The following is a 27,540-nucleotide window of genomic DNA, read 5'->3' on the forward strand; positions in this document are numbered from 1 at the left end:
GATTAAAAAAACGTTTATAAAGGCTTCCCGAGAACACCACTTACTGTACCATTTTAAAGTATTTTTGTTAAACCTGATAGTTTCGTTGTGACACTTAAATTTTTTTTGTCAACCTGTGTATAATTAAAATATTGTCCAAAACTGCTTGCTGGTTTACATGAGAGTTACCGCTTTTGTTTTTTGGGCAGACTGAGGAGTAAAGAGAAATAATGTGCTTTTCTTATTCTAAGTATGGGATTGGACTAGAAGACTTCCAAGGTCTCTTCTATTACTTCTGTTTTTTTCTATTTCTTCAAGCCGGAAAAATGAGATTTTCTAAGGAGAAAGCTTTGATTATTTCTCCAAATAAGGGCAAAGCGTCCTTAAAACAGACTTTTGTATTGGTCCCACGCATGCTGAAAATCACCATATTTATATTTCATAACTGCTAAGGTTGGCAGAAGCTGAGACAAGTAACAGGAGCTCACTCCGTTACGCGGTGCTAGGGATTCGAACCACCGAACTGCTGACCTTTCTGCTTGACAAGTTCAGTGTCCTAACCACTGAGTCAACTTGTCCCAGCTTCTGCCGAACTAGCAGTTCGAAAGCACGTAAAAATGCAAGTAGAAAAAATAGGGACCACCTTGGGTGGGAAGGGAAACAGCGTTCCGTGCGCCTTTGGCGTTGAGTCATGCCGGCCACATGACCAAGGAGATGTCTTCGGACAATGCTGGCTCTTTGGCTTTCAAATGGAGATGAGTACCGCCCCCCAGAGTCAGGAACAACTAGAACATATGTGCGAGGGGAACCTTATAAAGCATTGAAGCAACATGTATACAAACACCTCGGTAATTTTTGGTTTTACGTTTGATTAGACTTGTGCAAATCAAGTAGGAGTGTTAAAGCAGAGGGAAAAACCTGGATTTAATATCTACAGATTAACACGTCCCTGTGAGTCAAAACCAGCCATGAATTACAGCACACTTAAAATCTATTTTCATAAACAGTGGGTCACAAAAATGCATGTATCAAAGTGTCTAGCACTGATGATGTCACCTAGTTGGGTAATGAAATGTCTGCAAGAAAACCGCCAATTTCCAAGAGCACCAAGAACCCCACAATCCTCCTCTCCGCGCTCCCTCCTAGCATTGATGATGTTCCCTAGTTGGGTAAATGAAACGTCTGCAAGAAAACCACCAGGCTCAGAGCACCAAGGACTCCACTGTTCAACCTGGAACTACACATCTCCTTTATTGGTAAAGTGTAAGTATTGCCATCTTGAAGAACTTGTGATGTATAAAATTGCCTTGTAAATATATGAGGAGTTAGGCAGATAAGGTCCCAATTCCTCTGTATCTCTGTTTAAGTACTAGTTGTTGGGAAACCTGAATAAAGCCCTTCATGGTATTGGACCTGGGTACTTGAGAGACCGCCTGCTGCCAATTACCTCCACCAGACCGATCAGATCCCACAGACTAGGCCTCCTCCGAATTCCATCCGCCGGTCAGTGTCGACTGGCGGAGGAGAGCCTTCTCTGTGGCTGCTCCGACTCTCTGGAACGAACTCCCCGTGGAGATTCGAACCCTCACCACCCTCCAGGCCTTCCGCAAAGCCCTTAAAACCTGGCTGTTCCGACAGGCCTGGGGCTAAAGAACTGTTGCCCCTATCTCGAATGGTATGATTGTTGCGTGTTTTTAAATTATGTATTGTTTTGTGTTGTTAATTTGTCTGTATCCCCCTTCCCTGGTTTGAGTTGTGAGCCGCCCTGAGTCCCCCTTCGGGGGAAAAGGGCGGCATACAAATGAAATAAACAAACATTCAAACATACATAAGGACGATGCTCTTTAAGCTTAAGGCTCTTCCTTCCCAAGGACCAGCTCATAGATTTCCACTGCTCTCCTCTCCTCTGCCTTCTGCGCTTCCACACGTCAGGCACTGGGCCTAGTTGTTCCTCCTCTTCCTTATCAGCCACCTCCAGACCTGGGGGCTGTTGACTCTTCATCTGAGGGCTGATGGGCAGCCCAACCTCCATATCTCCCTCTCCCTCTTTCTCTCTCTGTCTCTGTTTCTCTCTCTGTTTCTCTCTCTCTCTGTCTCTCTCTCTCTCTCTCTCAGCAGCCACAAAGTCACGTGATCAACATTTGGGCACTTCTGACAAGCAAAATCAATGGGGAAAATCAAGACTCATTTAACGACCTCGTGATTTGTTTAACAACTTCAGTGTTTCGCTTAACGAGCGTGGCGAAAATCGCCTTTAAACCAGGTGTGATTCACTTAACCATTGCTTCACAATGGAAATTGGGTTTCGGTTTGTGGTTGTAAGTTGAGGACTACAGATAAAGCCTTTTATTTATAGTTGTAGCTTTAAAAAGAAAACGTTTATGGAAAGAATATTTACACAGTAAAATATAAAGTATTGAAAAAAAATTGTAGTATGTAAATAATTTACAACGTGGAAATGTACAATCTTCAAACTATACACAGAATTTACATATACAGTATACAAATCTGCATAGTGTATTAACATACAGTGAAATTGATATTTGATACATCGGTGCTCTTTGAGATCATGATTTTCATATAATATTTTATATACAGGTTTTTATGCACGTACAGCTGGGTTAAGTGCTTCCTTTTTTTAAAAAAATATCTATTTTATTCCAAAAAAGTTAAAATACAAAACACATTTTTTTCAAGAAACGAAGAAAAGCAAAACAGACGAGTTTTTTTTTAAAAGTTATATGGCCCAAAATGGCTGCCTGTAGAAAGAAAAAAATCTGCTAGAAGTCAGGCATGGCGTGTAGTTGAAGTCCCGCCTTCATAGGTGTATGTGACTCATATGCCTGCAGGAGGGACAGGCCTTCACCGCTGACATCGCTCAATGTGAAGTCTTGTCAGAGAACCAACATTTCTCTCCTTTTGTTAACTTTTTCGCGCTCTGGTGTGGTTTTTCACCAATTGTCTCTTTCTTTTACATTTTCGTTTCTGTGGATTCCTGTGGGAACCAAACAAACAAACATTTGTGTTTTATTTAGGAACTAAAGTAACAGCAAGACACTTTCATACCATTGCCCCCAAAAGAGGTTGTAGCTGAGGCTGTCAGGTTTCCAAAAGATGCCCTAATTAATTCATGAGCCTCGAGCCAAGTTTCAAAAGAAATCCAGTCATTTATTAGGAACACCATTTCGGCAATACCACATTACAGTCAGATCTAAGCTTCATTTGAATAAATTATAAATAAATAAATAAAGCTGAACTTTACCCCTGTTCCTTCCCTCCCTTCAGTCTGTGTCATAAATCACATTCTCCAATGAGGTGCACCCCTCAGAAGCCTGCTGTAGTAATCTGAGATCCGACTGGCCGAAGGTATGCGTGGAATACGCTCCCCCCCTTTCCTCACCATGGCAACTTATAACAAACATGCCAATGGTTTATGAGTTGACATAGATGGTGACCAGAAGCCATCACCAAATTCGATTCAGAAATAAAACATACAGTCCTCGAGTTCTGACAGTTCATTTAGTGACTGTCCGAACTTGCAAGGACACTGAAAATGTGATTTAGGATTCCTTTTCACACTTATGACCGTTGCAGCATCCCCACGGTCATAAGATCAAAATTCAGATGCTTGGCAACTGATTCGTATTTATGACGATTGCAGAGTCCCGGGGTTGTGTGATCCCCCCCTTGCGACCATCTGACAAGCAAATCCAAAGGGGTAGCCTGATTCACTTAACAGCCATGTTACTAACTTAACAACTGTGGTGATTCGCTTAACAAGTGCGGCAAAGAAGGTTGTGAAATGGAGCGTAACTCACTTAATGGCTGTCTTGCTTACAACAGCTCAATTGTGGACATAAGTGGTGGATTGAACTAATTGTCTCCTCCCCTTTTGCTCCTCTTCATTCCGTATGGGAGGGGCCATTCACCGTCCACCTGTGCCCTTCTTCCTCAGCAGTTCCCTTCTCCTGGGAGCTTTGCGCATGCACACATTGGGAACAGGCTCCAGCTGTTCTTCTGCCCCACTGATCTCCGACTCCAAAGGCAGCTGATAACTTTCGGACGGCCCTGTCCCCCCCCTCTGCCTCCGACACAGAGCCCTCCTCAGAGCTCTCCTCAGACTCCAGGACTGGCCCAGGTTCCTCCCCAACCCTCCTCACTGTCCGAATCTGCCAGCAGCTCCGCTGGCGAGCCGCAACATTGATGATATTCAGGATAGAGAAGAGAGCCTTACCTTTGGGTCCCGACTGCGCAATCCTCCGGACGTGTTAATTATATAGTGATTGTTGTTTTGATTATCCTGTGATGGAAAAAAACGTTCCACTGTTAACAATGGGTTCTCTCAGTTTTAATTTAAAAGAAAACAAACTCTGGTGATTTAAAGCTAGTTAATCCTACGGCAATCGCAGTTGGACTACCTATGTTTAACGACCACGTTACGTGACATCCTGGGTCTCTAAATTATGGTTGGAAATGGTTTAGATGGCAGCCATCTGGGGGGGGTGCAACGTGAATTGGATCCAGAAAAAGCCACAGAGGTAGTCTTCCACTTACAACAGTTCATTTAGTGACCGAAGTTACAAGGGTGACCTAGGACTGTTTTTCACACTTACGACCGTTGCAGTGTCCCCATGGTCATGTGATCAAAATTCGGACGCTTAGCAAGTGATTCGTACTTATGACTGTTGCTTTGTCCCAAGATCATGTGATCCCTTTTTGTGGCCAGCAAAGTTAGCGGGGAATCCAGATTCACTTAGCAACCAGGTTACTAATGATCAACTGCGGAGATTCACTTAACAACTGTGGCAAGAAAGGTCGTAAAATGGGGCAAAGCTCACATAATAGATGTCTCGCTCAATTCTGGTCATAAGTCCAAGATTTTGTAAAAATTTGGAAGTCTAAAGGGAAAACAGAACCCCCAATATAGCAATAGCAATAGAGGAAAAGGTAAAGGTTCCCCTCGCACATATGTGCTAGTCGTTCCTGACTCTAGGGGGCGGTGCTCATCTCTGTTTCAAAGCTGAAGAGCCAGCTCTGTCCGAAGACGTCTCCGTGGTCATGTGGCCGGCATGACTCAACGCCGAAGGTGCACGGAACGCTGTTCCCTTCCCACCAAAGGTGGCTCCTATTTTTCTACTTGCATTTTTTACATGCTTTCAAACTGCTTGGTTCGCAAAAGCTGGGACAAGTAATGGGAGCTCCCTCCATTACATGGCGCTAGGGATTCAAACTGCCGAACCGCCGACCTTTCTGATCGACAAGCTAAGCGTCTTAACCCCTGAGCCCCTGCGTCCCTCCTAGCAATAGCACTTAATATTATATACCGCTTTACAGTGCTTGACAGCCCTCTCTAAGCCGTTTACAGAGTCATCCTCTTGTCCCCAACAATCTGGGTCCTCATTTTACCCACTTTGGAAGGACGGAAGGACGAGTCCACCTTGAGCCTGGTGAGATTTGAACCGCCAAATTACAGGCAGCTGGCAGGCAGCAGAACTAGCCTGCATTCTTAACCACTGCGCCACCGTGGCTCAATATGTCGTCCACATCCCGATAATTCTTGGTTGCAATGTTCCAGTCATTCCTAAATGATGCTTTTGCTTTCATATTCCCAGTCTGCATGATTTTAAACTCTGCTTTTGAAATATCTATATCTATCTATCATCTATCATCCATCCATCCATCCATCCATCCACCCACCCACCCACCCACCCACATACATACATACATACATACATACATACATACATACACATGAATACATGTAGGGCCTCACCATATCGGCTTTGAATTTTGATGAGTGGAAAATCTCGTCCTTCTTCATCAATATATATAAAATCGCGTCGTGAATTGTTAGAAAAAATATGGATGGCTTGATTTCCTCATCGAAAAATCCACATCTCTGTAGCTTCTCCAGCAGACCATCTTTGAGGGAATAGATTTTGGGGGGAAGAAAGGGAAGGGAAAAGAAAGGTGGGAGAGAAAGAAACAGAATTACAAGCCTAGAAAATGATGCAGATAATTCTTAAATGATGCAGCTAATTCAGTACAGATATCCTTTGACTTCCAGCCATTCATTCAACGGCCACTGGAATTTACCAACTGCACCAGAAAAAGGGACTTTATGACTGTTTTTCACACATACTGGCCGGATGCCTTTCCTGTCACCAATGCGGAGTTTTGTTCAGCAGATACATTCTTAACGTGAGAGAAATATCTGCCTCTAGCTAGGATCGAACTCACAGCCTCCTGATCGTGAGGCGAGAGCTCCACCTCTAGGCCACTGTAGCACTCACATGGGCATCTCTAAGGAGATCACAAAGTCAATAAGAAAAAGCCTTACTGTGTGCGCCCACAATGTAGACTTCAACGTCAACCCGGATGAATTCTCTCAAAGTCTGTTAAAAAGAGGAATGGGTGATATTTAACTCTAGGCAGACAAAGGTGTATACAGTAATTTAGATTATGATAATAATTTGGCATCATAACTATATAAATATGATAATAACAGTAATAACTCACAATGCAATAACTCCAAGAGGTGACCACGCTTGCCGCCTCCTGCACCTCACAAAAAATAAGACCTCCCCGAAAATAAGGCCAAGTGCTTATTTCATATATATGTATGTTTACACAAACACGCACACGCACACGCACACATACACACACAGACAGACAGACACAGACAGACACACATGTAATCCCTTGCATTGGGGTAGAATCAGATGATTTACTGGCTGAATGCCGCTCCCGATGCCTATGGGGAGTTAGCAGCAAATATTTTCTCTTTGTGCCTAGAGAAAGAAATATCTGCCAAACTTACAGCCTGATTGTGAGGTGAGAGCTCCTCCACTAGCCCACCAGGCTGCTCCCTTGCCACAAAGTGTGTGTGTGTGTGTGTGTGTGTGTATATACATACACACACACATCTGCATTTCTCTCTCTCACTCTATCTATCTATCTATCTATCTATCTATCTATCTATCTATCTTCTATCTATCTCTATCTATCTATCTATCTATCTATCTATCTATCTATCATCTATCTATCTATCTATCTATCTATCTCTATCTATCTATCTCTATCTATCTATCTATCTATCTCTATCTACATCTATCATCTCTCTCTCTCTCTCTCTCTCTCTCCTTCTTTATCTATCTATCTATCTATCTATCTATCTATCTATCTATCTATCTATCTATCTATCTATCTATCTATCTATCCTATCTCTATCTATCTATCCTATCTCTATCTATCTATCTATCTATCTATCTATCTATCTATCTATCATCTATCTCTATCTACATTTCTCTCTCTCTCTCTCTCTCTCTCTCTCTCTCTCTCTCAATATCTGTCTATCTGTCTATCTGTCTATCATCTATCTATCTATCCATCTATCCATCCATCCATCCATCCATCCATCCACCCATCTATCTATATCTATCTAATGTAGAAAACAATTTTACCTCTCCGATGATCCTCATGGCTGAAACGTCAAGAAATGATACTGCTGAAAAATCAAGAATGACGCTATGAATGTCAATTCGTGGAACTTTGATGTTGGGAGGCAGGGTGGCGTTCCAGTCGATCCGAACCGGAAAATCCTTGGTATTGATGGGTTCATTCAATTCTTCAATCCTGTTGTTGTCCAGCTCTTCCTCCGAATCGGTCACGCTAGTGACGGTACAGAGCAGACCTTTCTGAACGAAAGAAAAAAGAAAGGAGGAAAATGTTCAGAAGGCTTCGTAACCCCGAAAAAAGAAATCGGAACACTTGACCAGCCAGTTCTGAAATTTAAGGTAAGTTCTTTCCTTGGACATAAAGAGAAGGCATGTAATGCACTCTTCACAGGGCTGCCTTTCAAGAGCAGCCGGAAGTTCCAGATGGTGAAAGATGCGGCGGCCTGTACGGTTTTGTGTAGACCTCAGTGGGCACAGGTGGTATTCAGCTGGTTCTGACAGGTTCTGGACAAATTTTGACTAGTTCGGAGAACTGGCAAATACCACTTCTGATTGGCCCTGCCGGTACGGTTGGAACGGGCCCGGCAGCGTCCACATGGATGCATGCAGTGCGGGCATGTGTCTTAGCCCCTCTGCGCCCCTCTGCCACCCTCCACAATACTCCAGCTGCTCAGCGGAGAGTTGTGCAGGCTCTGTACGCACCATGCATGGAAGCGCAGAAGCCTTAAAAGAATGGTAAGGAGCTCGGGCGGTTGGGTGGGCCCTCTGGAGCACCATACTGGAATAGTATCCGGTGCTCCGGGCTGGCTCCGGTACATCCATACCGGGGCATACCGCCTGCAACCCACCATTGCCCTGCCCCCATCTATTCACTTCCTCCTGAGTCCCAGCGGATTGGAGACCCTGCTGATTAGAGTCTGAGACTTGGACCAGTGGGGAGGAGACAAGGGAGTGTGATCCTGACGTCAGCAGTGAGTTTTTCCTGGATGCCCAGCACCGAAGACCTAATAGGCGTCAGGAACACTTGCGCAAGTACAGGAGGTAATTGCACTCAGCTGGTGGTAATTCGGCTCCTCTCCAGACAATAAAAGGATTGCTTGTGCACACGCCCCTCTTGCAGAAGTCAACGCATGAGCTAATGTTGGAGAACATTATGGTTAGCTTGTCAGGCTGGATTGCTGCCAAGGCTTATCTGTACTGGTTTGCTGCCAAGATCCTGTCTGTCTGTTATTAAATGCCGTAAAGTATCTTTGGCTTGGAGTCTGTTGGTGTGGGACAAGTGGGGGTCAGAACAGCGGGGTAGGGAGGGAATGGAGATTTTGCAGTATTGTGGCCTGGGGAACCCAGAGCGGGATGTAGCCCATTAAATGGCTCGTATGATGTCGCCAGGGCGGGTGTGGGGAGTTATTTTATTATATTATTATATTAATTTATTCTATGATTCTCCCTTTTATTGGTTTTCTTATTTTTTTTATATGAGGTTTTTATATTCTTGTAAGCCGCCTTGAATCAGCATGTGAGAATAGGCAGCAATGTAAATTTCTAAAATAAACAACTAAAATAAACTAAAATAAACTAAAATAAACTAAAATAAACTAAAATAAACTAAAATAAACTAAAATAAACTAAAATAAACTAAAATAAACTAAAATAAACTAAAATAAACTAAAATAAACTAAAATAAACTAAAATAAACTAAAATAAACTAAAATAAACTAAAATAAACTAAAACAAACTAAAATAATAAAATAAAATAAATAAACTAAAATAAATTAAAATAAATTAAAATAAACTAAAATAAATTAAAATAAATTAAACTAAAACAAACTAAAATAAACTAAAATAAACTAAAATAGTAAAGTAAAAAAGTAAAGAAAAGTAAAATGAAATAATAAAATAATAAAATATAATTAAAATAAAATAAAATGAAACAAAGTAAAATGAAATGAAATGAAATATTGGGCATATTTTTTCTGCTGCCATTTAAATAATTAAGGATTCTTACCGGAGTTTCTTGAAGTTCTCCTTTCTTTAACATCTTCTTCATTTTCCTTAGAGCTTTGTTGCGTTTCTGCAACACCCTCAACGGTTTAAAACCAACCTGAAATATGGAACAATTGTTTTTAGCAGATATTTGGTTTTTATTTTTTAAATCATCCTAGGATGTTCTAAGTTTCTTTTCAAGTGGAGAACATGGACTTGATTTAAATTAAATTCTAGTTATATGTTTCATTGCACTGGTAGTCCTCAACGTTTCCTCACAATTGAGCCCAAACGTTCTATCGTTAAGTGAGGCAGTTTTAAAGTGAGTTTTGCCCCATTGTACAACCTTTCTTGCCACCGTTGTTAAGTGAATCACCGCCCTTGTTAAGTTAATAACATGGTTGTTAAGTGAACCTCGCTTCCCCATTGACTTTGCTTGTCGGAAGGTCGTAAAAGGGGATCATATGACCCCAGGACGATACAACTGTCATAAATACGAGTCAGTGGCCAAGCATCTGAATTTAGATTGTGTGACCTTAGGGAGCAAGGGTCATAAGTGTGAAAAAGGTCATAAGACACTTTTTTCAGAGCTGTTGGAATGGTCTCTAAATGAATTATTGTTATAATATATAATATATAAGACGAGGACTCCCTGTATAACAATTTTAGATTTCTTTGACCTTTTGAATTTCTAACTTCAAACATTCACATAGAACATTTGTAATAGTTCTTAAGGAAAAAGAAAGTAGATTTTTTGGGGGGGACGTTGTACAAATGTTTGTGAGGTCTAAAAGATATTTACGTACATGGTTTAAAAATTGCACGTTTTACGGGGAATATTTTCATTAAAGATGATACGAAATGCTTACCGCAGCAGTCAACTTTTCCTTGAAAAAATCAACATTGGCAAAGAAGATCGGTGATGGGCATCTGAAAATTTTCACTCCTTCTGGCTCATATATCTAGACATTTAAAAAAAAATAACATGTTAATTTTAAGGCACTCAAAATTGCAAAAACTGTGCATGTTAAATTACTCCAATTATTTTTTTTAACATTGTTTAATGACCCAGTAATTCCTTGCAGAGTGGCGTTGGGGCAGCTGAATGGAGCTGAATGTTTGCTGGCCGGATGCTCTTCATGTCGCCATTGCGGAGTTTTGTTCGGCAGATATATTCTCATTGTGCCCAGAGAGAGAAATATCTGCCGCTACCTAGGATCGAATTCACAGCCTCCTCATTGTGAGGCGAGAGCTCCACCCCTGGGCCACCGCACCACCCATGTTAAATGACTCCAACGCAACGCCGAATTCTTACCTCTGAGTAGTCTTTTCTGTTTCTGTAGATGTCGTTCCTTCCAACGTTAGCCAAAAGTGTGCATTTTGGACTGAAAAGAGAAGAAACGAAAGGAGCTGATTAATGCAAATGCTATTCCAGTGATGTGAACCTTTGCGTATATCTATTGTAGGAAGTTGGCACCCACCCCCTCTCCTAGGAAAACGAAATATTTTAGGGAATATTAAAAGGGCAGAATATTTCGCCTAAAAGTGAGGCAGAAACACACCTTTGTCAATGAGCCATGAAGGCCCAAGTCGGTCTATTCTACATAACAAAGATCGACCTCCTTCAGGCAGAGCCACTTGGAACGGAACCAGAGGTGGGTTCCTACCAGTTCACACTTATTTGGTAGAACCGGTTTGTCAAATCTACCGAATCGATTGGAAGAGGTTCCACCAGTGGACCCGAAAAGCAGGCCACACCTACAGAAGAGGTTCCAAAATTTTTTGAATAGGCCACACCTATTCTATTCTATTCTATTCTATTTTCTATTCTATTCTATTCTATTCTATATCTAAGTATTTTGGGGGGAAATCTGTCATGGTTGCTAAGCAACTATTCATTAAACGAGGACTACCTGTGCCAAGTGCTTAGGATGGCATGCTTGGTACCCCACGGCAGCCCCACGAGGGATATTTCCTCGGAGATGCTACAGTGTCATTCCAAGAAGAAATATATGGCACGTATATTGCTCTGCATATTATCTGCAGTGTATCTGTGACCCCTCAAAAAGTGGACCATCATTAATGTGGTTGATAAAAGATTTCACTCCATTCGAAAGGACTGGATATATTTAATCCGCTTCAGGAAGTTGAGCCGACGAAATGAAATAAATATTTACTTACAACTGAACCCGGAACACGACCGTCAGGAGTTCAAATCCAAGGCCGGCAGCTAAGCCGAGATCCAATCCCAGTAGAAAGGCAGCCAGGAAAGTCACAATCCAGACAATCTAACAACAACAACAATAAACATTAAAGAAGATGCCATTGGTAGATTTGACTAGGAGCCAAATTGAGAGAATGATCAGCAAGGGCTTTCTGACCCTCCCCAAAACGAGGTAGGGGAAGCTATGCTAAAGCCAACAGGAATGAATCATGTACATATTTTTGTAAATACTAGCCGATAGCCCAGTGTTGCCTGGATATTTATTTATAGGGGGAAAATGTCCGGACCAAACGTAATTTTGTAATGTTGGATTTTCCCCCTTTCCAGAGGGAGCCCCCTTGTGGAGTACTGTGAAGCCGTTACTCTGGCTACTCCACTGTGCTGTACACAGTGGTGGGTTTCCAAAATTTTTGGAACCTCTTCTGTAGGTGTGGCTTGCTTTCCGGTTCCACTGGTGGAACCTTTTCTAATCAGTTTGGCAGATTTGACGAACCGGTTCTACTGAACCGGTGCGAACCGGTAGGAACCTACCTCTGGCTGTATACAGTAGAAGCCATTTTACGGCAATGCAGTAGAAGCCATTTTAAGGCACAACAGGCTGTATCTTAACAGAACATACACACCGAGGGATGATAGGGGTGCCTTACACCCACAGTATTTTTTTTTCCAGAGAGTAAGTCATCTGTTTTACCAAGTTTGGTTGAAATTGTTCGAGGCATTCCAGAGTTATGCTGGAGAACACACACACACACACACACACACACACACACACACAGAGCCATTTTTATAGATATGATTGCTGATAAACAAAAAAACAGTATCCAGTGTTTGACAGGGAGACATTGTGGCTTTTTTGAGTAGGCAGACAGGCAGGGAATTTAGGAGTACAGGTGGTCCTTGAATTACAACAGTCTTTTCAGTGTATGAAAATGAAAATAAACAATTTGTGAGCAAAAGAACCGTCAATAAGGTGGTGTCATAGCAGGTGCGAAGGATGGCAAACAAAGCATTCCAAACTATACCTTATAACCTCTTAAATGGAATAATAATAATAATAATAATAATAATAATAATAATAATAATAATAATATAAGAATGGCAAAGAAAAAGAATAATTATGTGAATGTATACCTATAATTGTATGTAAGAGAATAAATGACAGTAAAAATATAAAGCATAATATAGGTAAATAATATTTGGTCATAAGTAGCTAAGTATAAATAAATAAAGAATTGTACATAAAAATGGATAACGAACAAGGAGATTATGAACGCAAGGTAGAAATGTATAGAAGGGAAAACACTAACTGCAAAGAAACCGATTTGGAACTGCGGTGTGATATACGATGGAACTTATTGTTCCTATGTTGTTTTTAAGTTATGTGCTTGTTTCTGTTGATGTGCTTATGTGTATAAAATAAAAATTAAAAATTAAAAAGAAAAGAAAAAACAACGAATTACAACAGTCCGTTTAGTGACCATTCGAAGTTACAATGGCACTGAAAAAAGTGACTTAAGTGGGGGGCAATATGCTGACTTTGTAAACTGCTTAGAGAGGGCTATGAAGCCCTGTGAAGCGGTATATAAGTTTTAAATGCTACTGCTATTCCTCCCTCCCTTCCCTCCCTTTGGTTTCCCTTGCAGTTGTGTTCAATGACATTGTTTATGTTTGAATCACTATTTGCACCCACCGCCGGGTGAGGAGTCACTTACACAATCACACCTGTCCTTTTTCCACAAGACTCCAATCTCTTTGAACTGCATCAACATCCCTTTCAAGTTGCCCAGGACCAAGGCTGCAAGGACTGACTGCCAATGAAAGAGTAAGGTACACGTTTAAAGACAGAATACCACAACACAAGACGTAAAGAGAGGCAGGAGGGAGATTTGAATATCTCAATGCACAGGTAGTCCTCGGCTTACAACTATTCGTTTTAATGACCATTCGGAGTTACAATGGAAAAAAGTAATTTATGAACATTTTTCGCACTTATGACCCTAACAGCATCCCCGTGGTTACATGATCCAAATTCAGAGGCTTGGCAACTGACTCATTTTTATGACGGTCACAGTGTCCCGGGGTGGTGGTGTCACATGATCCCCTTTTGCGACCTTTGACAATCGAAGTCAATCAGGAAGTCAGATTCACTTAACAATCATGTGATTAACTTAGCACCCATAGTGTTTAACTTCACATCTGTGGCAAGAAAGGTCGTAAAATGGGACAAACCTCATTTAATAACTGTCTGACTTAGCAACATGAATTTTGGGCTCGGTTGTTGGCTCAATTTTCAAGGACTACCTGTTACAAAAAAGGATTCCACGCAACCCAACTCAACCCAACCTAATGCAATGCAACCCAACCCAAGTCAACTCAACCCAATGCAACCGAACCCAACCCAATCAAATTCAATGCAATGAAATGCAACACAATGCAACCCAACCCAATGTAACCCAAAGCAATGCAACCCAAACCAACTCATCCCAACGCAACCCAACCCAACCAAATGCAATGCAATGCAATGCAATGCAACCCAACGCAACCCTATCCAATCCAGCCCAATCCAACCCAATCCAACCCAATGCAATGCAACCCAACTCAACCCAACCCAATGCAACACAAACCAACTCATCCCAACCCAACCCAACCCAACCAAATGCGATGCGATGCAATGCAACACAACACAACACAACGCAACCCAATGCAACGCAACCCAACATACCCAATGCAACGCAACCCAACATACCCAACCCAATGCAACTCAATCCAACCCAATGCAACCCAAACCAACCAAATCCAATGCAATGCAACCCAACCCAATGTAACCCAAAGCAATGCAACCCAAACCAACTCAACCCAACCCAACCCAACCAAATGCAATGCAACCCAACCCAACCCAACCCAACCCAATGCAATGTAACCCAACATAGCCCCATCCAATCCAGCCCAATGCAACCCAACTCAACCACTAGGCCCCAAAGTCGCTACCTTTTGCAGTGGTTCCAAGAGATATCCAATGGCTAAGATAGCAATCATGACAATGATAGCTGAGAGGAGACCAGCAACCTGCAGGACAAAAAGCCTTGGTTAACACACTTCCTCTAAAACAACTGTGGGTAATCGATTTGCCGCAAAAACCCTTAAATCACGAAATACCTGCGTCTTCCCGCCGGTACTTTCTTGCACGCCAGACCTGGAGAGCGAAGTGCTTGCCGCAAATCCTTTGAACACCCCTCCAAAGATGTTGCTGATTCCAAAGGCAACCAATTCCTTTAAAAAACACAAACATACACTACAAGGTCTTACAGATAGTTCCCGACTTGCAACAGTTCACTTAGTAACCGCTCCAGGTCACAGCGGCACTGAAAAAAGTGACTTGCGACCAGTTTCCCACCCCTGACCACTTGTTAGTCCTCCTGTATCCCCATCATATTCGAACCAGATGTTTTCGGAACTGCTGTCCTTGGAATGCAGTTGCATTCTTATTTAAAATGTCCTTAAAGTGTTGTCTCTGGCCAGCACAAGCTGCTCAGAGCAGGGGTGTCAAACTCAAGGCCCGCGGGCCGAATCTGGCCCATGGGATGCTTAGATCTGGCCCATGGGCTACCCTGGAAACCAGCCTACGGTGCCTCTGCCAGCAAAAACGGAGCTTGGGAAGGCCATTTGCGGCTCTCCCAGGCTACATTTTCAGCCGCAATGGCCTGCTGCTGCCTTTCTGCCAGAAAACAAAGCTCAGGGGATGCACATAGCCCCCCCGAGTTCCATTTTCACTGGCAGAGGGCTGCAGGAGGCCGTCACGGCCAAAAACGGACTTCGGGAGGCTGTTTTTGCTGGCGGAGCACTTGGGCCACCACAGATGTCCCTGACATGACTGACGTCAAGCTGGCCACCCCCCCGGGGTCAAACACAACCCTTAGTCTTGGTATTTTACCCTCCATTTCCCCCCCTCATTCTTTCCGCGAGGTTTCCAATTGTCAGTCTCCATTTAAAAACGCAGTCTTTTCCAATTCAAATTCAAAGCTCTTTGTTCCCGTGGGTTAGCCAATTCTCATTTCCGTCTCCAACTTATTTAAAGCAGACAATTCTTTTTGGGCTTAAAAGTTTAAACCGGCATTTTTTCCCCCTCTCTCTTTTCTTTCCGCAAAATTCCCAATCTGTCCGTTAATACTATTTTCTGCTAGCGAGGTTCTTTCCCAATTCCCAATTCAAATTTGTATCAATTGGTTACTTAAATCTTCTCAACAGAATCTCCACACTTCTTCCAAACATCGCTCCTGCCCGATACTTCGTCCGGATGCCCCAGCTTTGTAGTGGCCATTTTACAATGCCCACTACCCCCGCCGCCGATTCGGAGGGCTACTCTTTGATCTATGAGGAACCAGTTTCATTCCTTTCAATTGATGAAGATGCAGCTCCTTCTTCACCAGTGGTGGGTTTCAAAAATTGTTCGAACCTACTCTGTGGGTGTGGCCTCCTTTGTGGGAGTGGCTTGCCACCCATGTGACCGGATGGGAGTGGCTTGCCACCCATGTGACCGGATATGAAGATGCCGATGACACTTGTCAGAACCACCTTAAATTACCTCACACACAGCGCTGGCATGCATAAGAATATGATGTAAGCTTGTTTTTTAAAAGGCATCTTTGGTTTGCGTTAAAACAACTTCAACACACACAATGTTCTGATTGCACCACAAACGCAGTAGTCATCCTTACCTTTCACAGAGGCACTGAGTTTTATAAATATGAGCATGAGAGTGTAGAATAATCATATCCAAGGACCAGTGGTGGGTTTCAAAACATTTTGGAAGCTCTTCTGTAGGTGTGGCCTGCTTTCCGGGTCCACTGGTGGAACCTCTTCTAACCGGTTCGGTAGATTTGACAAACCGGTTCTACTGAATAGGTGCGAACTGGTAGGAATCCACCTCTCTTCTTCACCCTCCCTTCAGGAAGATTCTGGTCCGAAGACGGTTTGTCAATCAGGATTTACGTGGAGCTCTTCAGAGCCCACGATTTTCCCGGCTGTCTCACTGCAACGCTTCCGGTCCCTCTCAAGTCAAATGCAATCCTGATGTGGCCCTCAATAAAATCAAGTTTGACACCCCTGACATGCCACTCCCATGGGTTTCCCGCCTCTCCCCGAGTCTACGGCAGGCTGGCCCAGAGCAAGGCAAATAGCAGGAGCAAAGTGGCAGATCCGGCACTTGCTAGATGCTCACCTGGTTGGCATCTATGGGGTAATCATGCTTAATGGAATAAACCTTCGCCACCGAAAAGGCAACGGCGAAGCCGACGATGGCGATAGAGATACTGTCTCCCAGACCACGTTCAAAGTACTTGAGATCGGGAGCAACTGGAGCTTGAAATCTAGAATGAAGGCACAGGAGATGTTTAAAAGGGAGAACGTGGACAAATTGAGGTTAAATTTGAGTAGGAAGCGGAATAACAACCTCAAAGCTATCCGTTTCCATTAATATATACGGCATTGTGTCTACTTACCCGCTATCTAATGTTCCGACCGTATCTACGCCAAATTTTTCTTTGAAATCAAAGCCGTAAGATAGCCCGGTTGCTATAACTGTCTGGAAAAAAGCACAACAAAACAATTAAAAAAAAAAGCTTCACACGTATTTGAGGGCAGTGCTGAAATCTAATCCCCTCATGGCCTGTGGGTGTGGCTTGGTGGGGGTGTCATGTGACTGGGTGGGCATGGCCAACTTTTTTTCACTTTCAGCTGTTTTTAAAGCTTTTTAAAGTATTTTTTTCTCCCTGCTGGGCAAAAAAAAGCTTTAAAAATAGCTTCTGACGATTGTGCGGCTCACAGCTATTTTTTTTTACTACTGGTTCGCAGAACTAAGGACAATCATCCCTATTGATTTGTCTGAACCGTGCCAAACCAGGAGGATTTCACTCGTTTAAGGGGATTTTTTCAATATTTACCTTCACCTTATTGTATAGAGTGCAATAGAGTTGAAAGATTTATTGCCGATTTCATTTTAGCCTGTCCTTCCACCGTGAATGATGGAGCAAAACCATTATGGTTTTCATTGTCTTCACGCCTGAAAAATCTCTGAAACCCGAACCCAGGTTTGTGGGTTTGAATTCATGGAGATGTTTTTAACAGTAATGGCTTACGGGGTCATTTCCTCTTTGTGTCTGTGGGAAATTGAGAGTTCTCCCAACTGAGGAGCAAACTAATTTTTCACTAATGAGGAAAATACAACTTGGGCTGATTAAGGTCAGGGTTAGAGCATTTACTGGGCGTGGTGGCCTAGCAGTTAAGATGCTGGACTTGTTAACCAGAAGGATGGCAGCTTGAGCGCAAAGCGCTGTGTGATGGGGTGAGCTCCTGTTCTTTGCTCCGGCTCCTGCCCACCTAGCAATTCGAAAAAGCATGCAAATGCGAGTAGATAAATAGGTACCACTTCGGTGGGAAGGGAACAATATTCATTGCGGCTTAGCGTAGTCATGTTGGCCGCATGACCACGAAAAATGTCTTCAGACAATGCTGGCTCCCGCGGCCAAGAAACAGAGATGAGCAGCACCCCCTGGAGTCCGACACAACTGAACAGGGAAGAAACCTTTACCCGTTTATCTTTCTAGTATCTATTACGCAAGGATCTGATTGACCACTAGATGGCAGCAAATACAGGCAGATCTATTTACTGCCCTCTAGTGGCTCTTGATTGAAAACTTCATCTTGAAGTATATTTTTTAAAGTACAGGGTTTAAGCACAACGTTTAGCCCAAAGGAGCAGCTAAAAACCCCAGGGATGAGATGATAGTTGCCCTAATAAATTACAAGGAAAAGCTTGCAAACGGAAAGGAGATATTCTTACCACAATGACTTCAATCGGAATCGGTACAGGGAGTTTGGCTTTGTAACGGTCGTTCAATTCCTTGACCACAGTCACGACGACTAAGATAATGAGTGCGGTGACTAAATCCGCAATGTTGGTATTGGTGATTTGGCTAAATAAACTTTCCAGGGTCTGTTAAAAAAGAAGAACAGACTGGGTATTAACATGCGTGCGCGCGAGCAAAACACACGCACAGAAGGTTAAAGCATTTTGGATAAAAATATGGTGGATTATGCAAAATGTTCTTTAAAAAAGGATAAAGTTTACCCCTCAGTTATTTTTGTTAGGTATAATTACTGATTGTACAGTTGTAGGGATTAACCTGATTTTGCATTTAATAACCGCAGCTAGACTGCTGGTGGCGCAATACTGGAAGAAGGAAGATTTGCCTACGATTCAAGAATGGACATTGAAAGTAACAAACTTAGCTGAGGTGGCTAAAATATCAGCATATCTCAAGGACCATTCAAACGAGAGGTATAAACTGGAGTGGAGAAGATGGATTGACTATACTCAAAATAAATATGGGACTAAGAAATTCCAGATAGCTTGTGAGTGAAGAAACAAGGAATGATATAATCTGTTTAGAGTTAGCCTAGCAAGGAGGAGTTAAAGCTGAAATGAAAGATGACATTAACCTTTTTTTTAAAAAAGTTTATTTTAGAATGTTTTTGTTAAAGATTTATACCCTGTATTGGTTCCTGAGAAATAAGAGTTCCGGCGTTTGCAACACTCACCAAGATGAGTCCCAGTGGCTTATTGAACGGCTCAACGGGTAGTTGTAAAATGAACTTTAGCTGGGACACGAACACATGTATGGCGGCAGCCGTAGTAAATCCGCTGATCAGTGGCTGTGATAAATAGATGGCGATGAAGCCGACGCGTAAGGCACCCAGGGCTAACTGGAAGAGGAGAAGAAGGACGTTAGGGATGGGGAAAAAAAAAAAAGAAATGTGAATCTTGATGGTTGCGCAGGAAAAACTGAAAATTAAACAATGGTCATTTATTTGAGAGAGAGCCGAGGTGGCGCAGTGGTTAGAGTGCAGCACTGCAGGCCACTTCAGCTGACTGCTAGCTGCAGTTCGGCGGTTCAAATCTCACCGGCTCAAGGTTGACTCAGCCTTCCATCCTTCCGAGGTGGGTAAAATGAGGATCCGGATTGTTGGGGGCGATATGCTGACTCTGTAAACCGCTTAGAGAGGGCTGAAAGCCCTATGAAGCGGTATATAAGTCTAACTGCTATTGCTATTGCTATTTTTGTTGGGATAGAAATCATCATTTTGTATCAGGGGCGAAAGACATGTAAAGGTTTAATTAAGCTGATTTATTACGAAAAGCCTATGCACTTTGAACTCTTCTTAACTAACAGTTCCTCTCTGCTTGGGATTGGATACCGGTTAAAGTCCCAAATGTGCTTCTTCAGGAGGGAACGGGACTTTCGTTTGAAGACATTTCGCTTCTCATCTGAGAAGCTTCTTCAGTTCTGACTGGATGGTGGGGAATGGAAGGATTGATATTCCTTGCAGACAGCTGGTCATTTGCATCCTTTTAGAGGGTCATTGAGGCCACTTGGAGATTTATCTGTGTCCTCAAGGTCACTGGAGCGGTTCAAATGGTTCCTGTAGTCTGCAATTTGTCCTGCAAGGAATATAGATCCTTCCATTCCCCACTAACCTGTCAAGAGTTGAAGAAGCTTCTTGGATGAGAAGTGAAACGTCTTCCAAAAAACAAGAAAGTCCAGTTGTCTGCTGAAAAAGCACCTTTGCGACAACCACGACCTGGATGACTGAGAATCTCTACAGACAATACTGGTTAATGGAATTCAAGGGGGTTGTTTATAGCTATGTAGCGATTCTAGGCTGATCCTCTTTTGACTCCACCACCAGCTTCTGCCATTCCTTCTTCTACATCTCCGACATTTGTAGGATATTACTTAATACAGGGTTGCTATGTAAGGAATAAAAATAATATTTAAATAGTAAATAATAATGAATTATGTTGTCTTCTCTCCTGGCTGTTTTTTAAAAAAAAAACCAAAAATCAGCTTCCTTCCGAGTTCTTTTCAAAAATCAATTTCTTTCGATCCAACAGAAGGAAGGAATTTGTGGATTTTGGATACAGGTAGTCCTCAATTTACGACCGTTCCTTTCGTGAAATAATCCTGAGGGTTTGGAGCAGGGGTGAAATGTTACCGTTTTGCACGGGTTCATGTGAATGATAGAGACGATTGTCGTTGGTTCCATGAACCAGTAGTAAAAAAATAGCCTCAGAGGATTGCAGCCATGCAATCATCAGAAGCCTTTTTTCCACTTTTTAAAGCATTTCTTCCCCCTGCCATTTCGGGCAAATAGGCAGGAAAAAAATGCTTTAAAAAGCGGGGGGAGGTTCCCACAATCGCACAGCACAGCTGAATCTTTTTTTTCACTTCTTAAAGTATTTTTTACTACCAGTTTTGGGGCGAACAGTTAGTAAAAAATGCTTTAAAAATTAAAAAAAAGTTGGCCACACCCACCCAGTCACATGATTCCCCCCAAGCCACACCCCCTAAGTCACACCCAGAGAACTGGTGGCAAAGTTTTTTTCACTTTTCACCACTGATGTGGAGATTCTTTTCATGCTTCTGAACATTCCCTTAGAACTAAGGTAGAGGTGGGCTTCAGCCAATTTTGGCTTCCGGGGTAGCGCAGGAGAACTTCCAGGCCCAAAATGGGGCACCGGGGGGGGGGGAATCGTTCCCCCCACGCCCCATTTTGACTGGCAGAGTGCTGCAGTAGACAGATTGCTGTCCCACCCCTTGGCCACGCCCACCTGGCCACGCCCACTGAGCCAATCATTAGGGCAGAGAACCGGTTGTTAAATTATTTGTGTTGGTTTTTTTAAATAGTATTTATTGAATTTTTCAACATTTGAAAGACAAAACACAAAACACAAATTTACACTTATAACAGCTTTTCCATGTCGGTACCAATATCTTTCGTAACAATCCTATTTACAAAAATTCTATCTCAATTTCCCTATCCTAAGTTATATCCTTATTTAAATTATAATAACATCCACTCACCAATCGATATCATATATTTCTTATAAATTTTATATTCTATATATTATACTTTTACCGTTTATACCTTAAAGTTTTACGTTTACTCTCAAGCCAGGAATACCAACTATTCCAAATTGGATAGTACTTGGTTTCTTCCCTCTCCTTCATTTCCAAAGACAGTCTATCCATTTCTGCACATTCATAGATTTTCCTTCTTTTTAACAGAGTCTGGAGGAATATCTGTTTGTTTCCAATTCTGTGCTAAAACGATTCTACTTGCGGTTAATATATGTAATGTTATGTATTGTAATTTTTTCTCCCCAGGTTGTTAAATTATTTGAATCTGTTGTGGCCCAGCAGGTGCCGTTGGAGCTGCCACCAGACTCCGACAGCGAGGGGCCCTCTGAGTCGGCTCTGCAGGATGTGGAGGACCCTGGACAGGGTTCCAACTCCGAGCAGGGCGCAGAGAGGCTGGTTGGCTCCAGGAGGCACCTGAGCCTTGGACCAGTGGGGAGGAGGCAAGGGAGAGTGAGCCGGATGCCAGTAGTGAGTTATTCCTGGATGCACGCCATTGAAGAGCTACTAGGCGTCAGAAACAATTACGCAATTACAGGAGGTAATTATTAGGCTCCTCTCCAGCCTATAAAAAGGCTACTTGTGCACACACCCTTCTTTGCAGAAGTCAACACAGGATCGAATGTCGGAGAACTTTGTGTGAGCTTGGCAAGCTGGATTGCTGCCAATCCTTATCTGTGTTTATTGCTGCCCAAACTTGTCTGTGCTGGGTTCCTGCCAAGGACCTGTTTGTCTGTTAATTAAATGCCGTAATTTATCTCTGGCTCAGAGTGTGCTTTGTTGTGGAAGGAGGGGGGGGCGGTCAGAACAGAATCCTACCACTGAACTAAAGGTTCTGCAACTTTTTCTCTGCATTGTAGTTACTACTTCCATTGAGGGCAGGACAGGAAGATCTCGTGATGGTACCTAACAGACACACATCTGAGATACAGAGAATGACAGGACAATGTCTGGACAATGGCCCATGCTTTGGGATAGTTTTAAATGCTAAAGAAAAAGCGAGGGATGCATTCATACAGAAAATGCTTACCTGGAAGATGCCAGCTAGCACAGTGACGGATGCGGCCGCCAGGACTCTTTCCTGGTTTAGCGACGAATTATTCATGGCTCCATTGGTATTCCCAGGCTCATCCGGGACCATGTTTATAACTGCTCCTCCTACCATCAGGCTCAGGATGGGGAAAGGTCCTGTGTGATATGATTGACTGATTGATCCGTCTATCAAACAGTCCCCATGGCTTTTCCACCACCCGACCTAGCGAAGGATTCCATCGCTAAGAAAGCTATCGCAATCCTGAACAGGACGATAGACGATGGAGAGTCATTGTTGACTCCGGTAGATCTTTCTCCCTGGCGATCTGTCCTTAAGGAGATCTCCCAGTGGGGGCATTCATAATCGCCAGTGTAACTACTGTATTTTTCAGACTATAAGATGCATTGGTGTATAAGATGCACCAAGAATTTGAAGAGGTAAGTAAGAAAAAAAAGCTTCAGCAGGGCTGAGGGAAGGCAAAAAAGCCTCAGTTTTTGCGAAAAACAGGCCGTTTCCCCCCGCAAAAATGGGATGCGGAGGGTTCAGGAGGCTAGAAATGGCTGTATTCAGTGCATAAGACGCACTAACATTTCCACACTCTTTTAGTGGGGAAAAGGGTGCATCTTATACTCCGAAAAATACGGTAACCATCTTGGTATGGTTCTCCTTTTCTGACAAGAATAGAATAGCAGAATTCTTGGAGGTCCTCTAGTCCAACCCCCTGCTTAAGCAGGAAACCCTAAACCCTATACCTACCTGAGGGTAGGACAAGAAGCAATGGGTGGAAACTAGTCAAGGAGAGAAGCAACTTAGAACTAAGGAGAAATTTCCTGACAGTTAGAACAATTAATCAGCGGAACTGCTTGCCTCCAGAAGTTGTGAATGCTCCAACACTGGGCATTTAAAAAAAGATGTTGGACAACCATTTGTCTGAAGTGGTGAAGGGTTTCCTGCCTAGGCAGGGGGTTGGACTAGAAGACCTCCAAGGTCTCTTCTGACTCTTGTTATTCTATTCTATTTCAGACACATCGTTATCCAATCTTGTCTTAAAAACTTCCAGTGTTGGAGAATTCACAACTTCTGGAGGCAACTTCTGTTCCACTGATTAATTGTTCTAACTGTCAGGAAATTTCTCCTGACAGTTCTAAGTTGCTTCTCTCCTTGATTAGTTTCCACCCATTGCTTCTTGTTCTGCCCTCAGGTGCCTTGGAGAATAGTTTGACTCCCTCTTCTTTGTGGCAACCCCTGAGATATTGGAAGACTGCTATCATGTCACCCCTAGTCCTTCTTTTCATCCAACTAGACATACCCGGTTCCAGCAACTGTTCTTTATATATTTTAGCCTCCAGTCCCCTAATCCTCTTTGTTGCTCTTCTCTGCACTCTTTCTAGAGTCTCAACATCTTTTTTACATCATGGCAACCAAAACTGAATGCAGGATTCCAGGTGTGGCCTTACCAAGCTCTTATAAAGTGGTATTAACCCTTCACGTGATCTTGATTCTCTCCCTCTGTTGATGTAGCCTAGAACTGTGTTGGCTTTTTTGGCAGCTGCTGCACACGGCTGGCTCCTATTTAAATGGTTGTCCACTAGGACTCCAAGATCCCCCTCACAGTTACTACTATTGAGGGAGGTGCCACCTATACTGTACCTGTGCATTTCGTTTTTCTTGCTTAAATGTAGAACCTTTGAATTTCATTTTATTAGATAGTGCCCAATGTTCAAGTTTGTCAAGATCCTTCTGTATCTTAAGCCTCTCTTCCGGAGTGTTGGCTGTTCCTGCCAGCTTAGTGTCATCTGCAAATTTGATGAGTTCCCCATTTATCCCCTCGTCCAAATCATTAATGAAGATGCTGAGACATTTGGTCGAGACATAATACTGTTCTGCGCAGGCACATCTATATTTGACAGAATTTTAGGTCCTTCTAATGCTTGATAATCCCTCACAGTCATAAAAATCACCCTACGCCACATATTTCTGCTGCCTGCCTTGTATGTGATCATGACACAAAGGTTTGTGCTACACCCCGAGATCATATTTTTATGGTTCTTCTCGGCTGCACTTGATCACAAACTATGTAATTTGAGGGTCGGTTCGGTGATGCGTGTTATAACGTGAGGCTAATTAAAGACTTCGCCCCAAGTTCAACGAGGATTTAGTTCAACTTACCGACGGATATATGTCTGGAGGTGCCAAAGAAGAAATATACAACCACAGGAAAGAAGGCTGCGTAGAGTCCATAACTTGGAGGGACATTTGCCAATAAAGCAAATGCTAGGCCTTCAAGAAAAGAGAAAATAATAATAATAATAATAATAATAATAATAATAATGTGAGTGAAAAAGTACAGATAGTCCTTGACTTATAACCCTTGGCTTAACGGCCGTCCGAAGTTAATACGGCACTGAAAAAAAGGGACACGGCCTTCTTGACAAGCAAAGCCAATGGGGAAGCCAGATTCACATAACGACAGTATTACTGACTTAACCACAACAGGGATTCACTTAACAACGGTGGCAAGAAAGGTCGCAGAATGGGACGAAGCTCACTTTCTCTTGGTTAGCAAGAGAAATGTTGGGGGGTGGGGATTGTCATTCGTGGCTGTAACTCGAGGTGCTGAGGACAGCATTTCTTGCGGGGGAAAAAACCCTCCGCATTTATTAGCCAGAACTTAAAACAGCTACCTTGTAAGATGGCGACCAGCCCTGTGCTGATTCCCGAAACGATGTCGCTAAGAAGCCAATTCTTGATCTGATACGCGGGTAACCAGGAAGCCACAGGGAACAAATGAAGAGCGGCGCTTTTGACTCTCTGAGGGGTACACCTGAAAAGACAACCGTTCAAATACGGACATTTTTCACAGAAACAACGTTATATCGAAGAGAGAATCCTAGAATCCTTCAAATATTTCTACTGCTAATAGGGGCTATGCTAGCTGAGGCCGTTGCAACTGTGTTGAGGGAGGGGACGGATTTTAGATTAGAAGACTGGAGGCTAAACCGTACGACGAACGGTTGCATGAAGTAAGTATGTCTAGTCCAGTGATGGCGAACCTTTTCGGCACCCAGTGCCCAAACCAGAATGAGCATGCATTTGTGGGCATGTGTGCATGCCGGAAACATGAAGACCAGCTGGCCGGTGCATGCATCCCTGTTTTTTTGGCTGAAATAGCCCCAAAAACACCTGAAAACATCCCAGAAAAGGACCAAAATGGTCTAAAATGTAACACTACAAACAGTGTATATTGTCTGTAGTGTTTGCTGTTTATTGCAAGGAGGCAAATTGCTGGGAGGCAGAGGAAGATTCCCCCCCCCTGTTTTCCTCCCCAAAAGCTAGGTGCGCCTTATACTCCAGGGAAAAAACCAGTAGTATATAAGTCTAAGTGCTATTGCTAAGATACTAGGTGAGAAATTATATTTTTGCTCTTCAGACGAAAATCAACCGAAGAGAAGAAGGCCTTTGGGATTGTCCCTTTCTTGTCAGCACCCCGATGTTGTCTACGCAAAACCCATTGTTGTTTAATTGCAATATAATGATCGTCCACCATTAACTGATCTCTCAATCAGTCAGTTAATCCACAGGACTGAATTTTACCCCTCTGATGGAACCTATCCACTATCCACGCTGTCTGATTTGGAACAATATCTGGGTTACAAATTAATCAGCCCCATTTTAAGCTATAATATTGTACTCAGCAGCCACCCACCTGGATTCAATGTTCTGTTCCTAACACAAAGATTGCTTTGTTGGACTCTGATGTGTGGTGTGAATCTAGACGTTGTCGTCTGTGGGTTATTTCTGTATCTTTTGTGCTAAGTCAGATAGCTCTATTGTAGTCAGTAAGCCCAAATGGAAACCATGGTTTATGACCATGGATGAATCAGGTCAAGGAATATCTTCACCCAGGTTTCCACCATATAATCGCACCAACCTGATTTGCAAAACTGACAATGAAGAATAGAATAGAATAGAACAGGAGAAATCAGAATAGAATTGAACAGGAGAAATCAGAATAGAATAGAATAAAATAGGAGAAATCAGAGTAGAATAGAATAGGAGAAATCAGAATAGAATAGATAGGAGAAATCAGAATAGAATAGATAAATCAGAATAGAATAGAATAGATAGGAGAAATCAGAATAGAATAGAATAGAACAGGAGAAATCAGAAAAGAATAGAATAGAATAGGAGAAATCAGAATAGAATAGGAAAGAATAGAATAGAACAGGAGAAATCAGAATAGAATAGAATAAAATAGGAGAAATCAGAGTAGAATAGAATAGGAGAAATCAGAATAGAATAGAATAGATAGGAGAAATCAGAATAGAATAGAATAGATAGGAGAAATCAGAATAGAATAGATAAAAGAAATCAGAATAGAATAGAATAGAATAGAACAGGAGAAATCAGAAAAGAATAGAATAGAATAGGAGAAATCAGAATAGAATAGGAAAGAATAGAATAGAACAGGAGAAATCAGAATAGAATAGAATAAAAGAAATCAGAATAGAATAGAATAAAATAGGAGAAATCAGAGTAGAATAGAATAGGAGAAATCAGAATAGAATAGAATAGATAGGAGAAATCAGAATAGAATAGAATAGATAGGAGAAATCAGAATAGAATAGATAAAAGAAATCAGAAAAGAATAGAATAGAATAGGAGAAATCAGAATAGAATAGGAAAGAATAGAATAGAACAGGAGAAATCAGAATAGAATAGAATAGAATAAAAGAAATCAGAATAGAATAGAATAAAATAGGAGAAATCAGAGTAGAATAGAATAGGAGAAATCAGAATAGAATAGAATAGATAGGAGAAATCAGAATAGAATAGAATAGAATAGATAGGAGAAATCAGAATAGAATAGATAAAAGAAATCAGAATAGA

The 27,540-nt window shown here is 42.3% G+C and overlaps 1 protein-coding gene across 1 annotated transcript in view; it reads right to left on the minus strand.

Annotated features, from left to right (window-relative positions):
• Positions 1–4,015: 4,015 nt before the first annotated feature.
• SLC26A3 (solute carrier family 26 member 3) overlaps positions 4,016–27,540 on the minus strand; it is a gene marked incomplete at its 3' end in the record, with an annotated part of 24,600 nt that continues 1,075 nt past the window's right edge. Inside the window, exons 2-20 of the mRNA XM_032221685.1 lie at positions 25,335–25,474; positions 24,820–24,930; positions 22,648–22,805; positions 19,240–19,404; positions 18,482–18,634; positions 17,142–17,224; positions 16,862–17,009; positions 14,800–14,913; positions 14,632–14,709; positions 13,356–13,451; positions 11,601–11,707; positions 10,735–10,804; positions 10,289–10,381; positions 9,442–9,537; positions 7,443–7,676; positions 6,320–6,374; positions 5,753–5,901; positions 4,214–4,279; positions 4,016–4,027 (exon numbers count right to left, since the gene is read on the minus strand). Coding sequence (XP_032077576.1) covers positions 4,016–4,027; positions 4,214–4,279; positions 5,753–5,901; positions 6,320–6,374; positions 7,443–7,676; positions 9,442–9,537; positions 10,289–10,381; positions 10,735–10,804; positions 11,601–11,707; positions 13,356–13,451; positions 14,632–14,709; positions 14,800–14,913; positions 16,862–17,009; positions 17,142–17,224; positions 18,482–18,634; positions 19,240–19,404; positions 22,648–22,805; positions 24,820–24,930; positions 25,335–25,474 — 2,128 coding nt within the window. The remainder of the gene's footprint in view (positions 4,028–4,213; positions 4,280–5,752; positions 5,902–6,319; positions 6,375–7,442; positions 7,677–9,441; positions 9,538–10,288; positions 10,382–10,734; positions 10,805–11,600; positions 11,708–13,355; positions 13,452–14,631; positions 14,710–14,799; positions 14,914–16,861; positions 17,010–17,141; positions 17,225–18,481; positions 18,635–19,239; positions 19,405–22,647; positions 22,806–24,819; positions 24,931–25,334; positions 25,475–27,540) is intronic.

This window comes from Thamnophis elegans, chromosome 7, assembly GCF_009769535.1.
Source record: "Thamnophis elegans isolate rThaEle1 chromosome 7, rThaEle1.pri, whole genome shotgun sequence".
Taxonomy (NCBI): domain Eukaryota; kingdom Metazoa; phylum Chordata; class Lepidosauria; order Squamata; family Colubridae; genus Thamnophis; species Thamnophis elegans.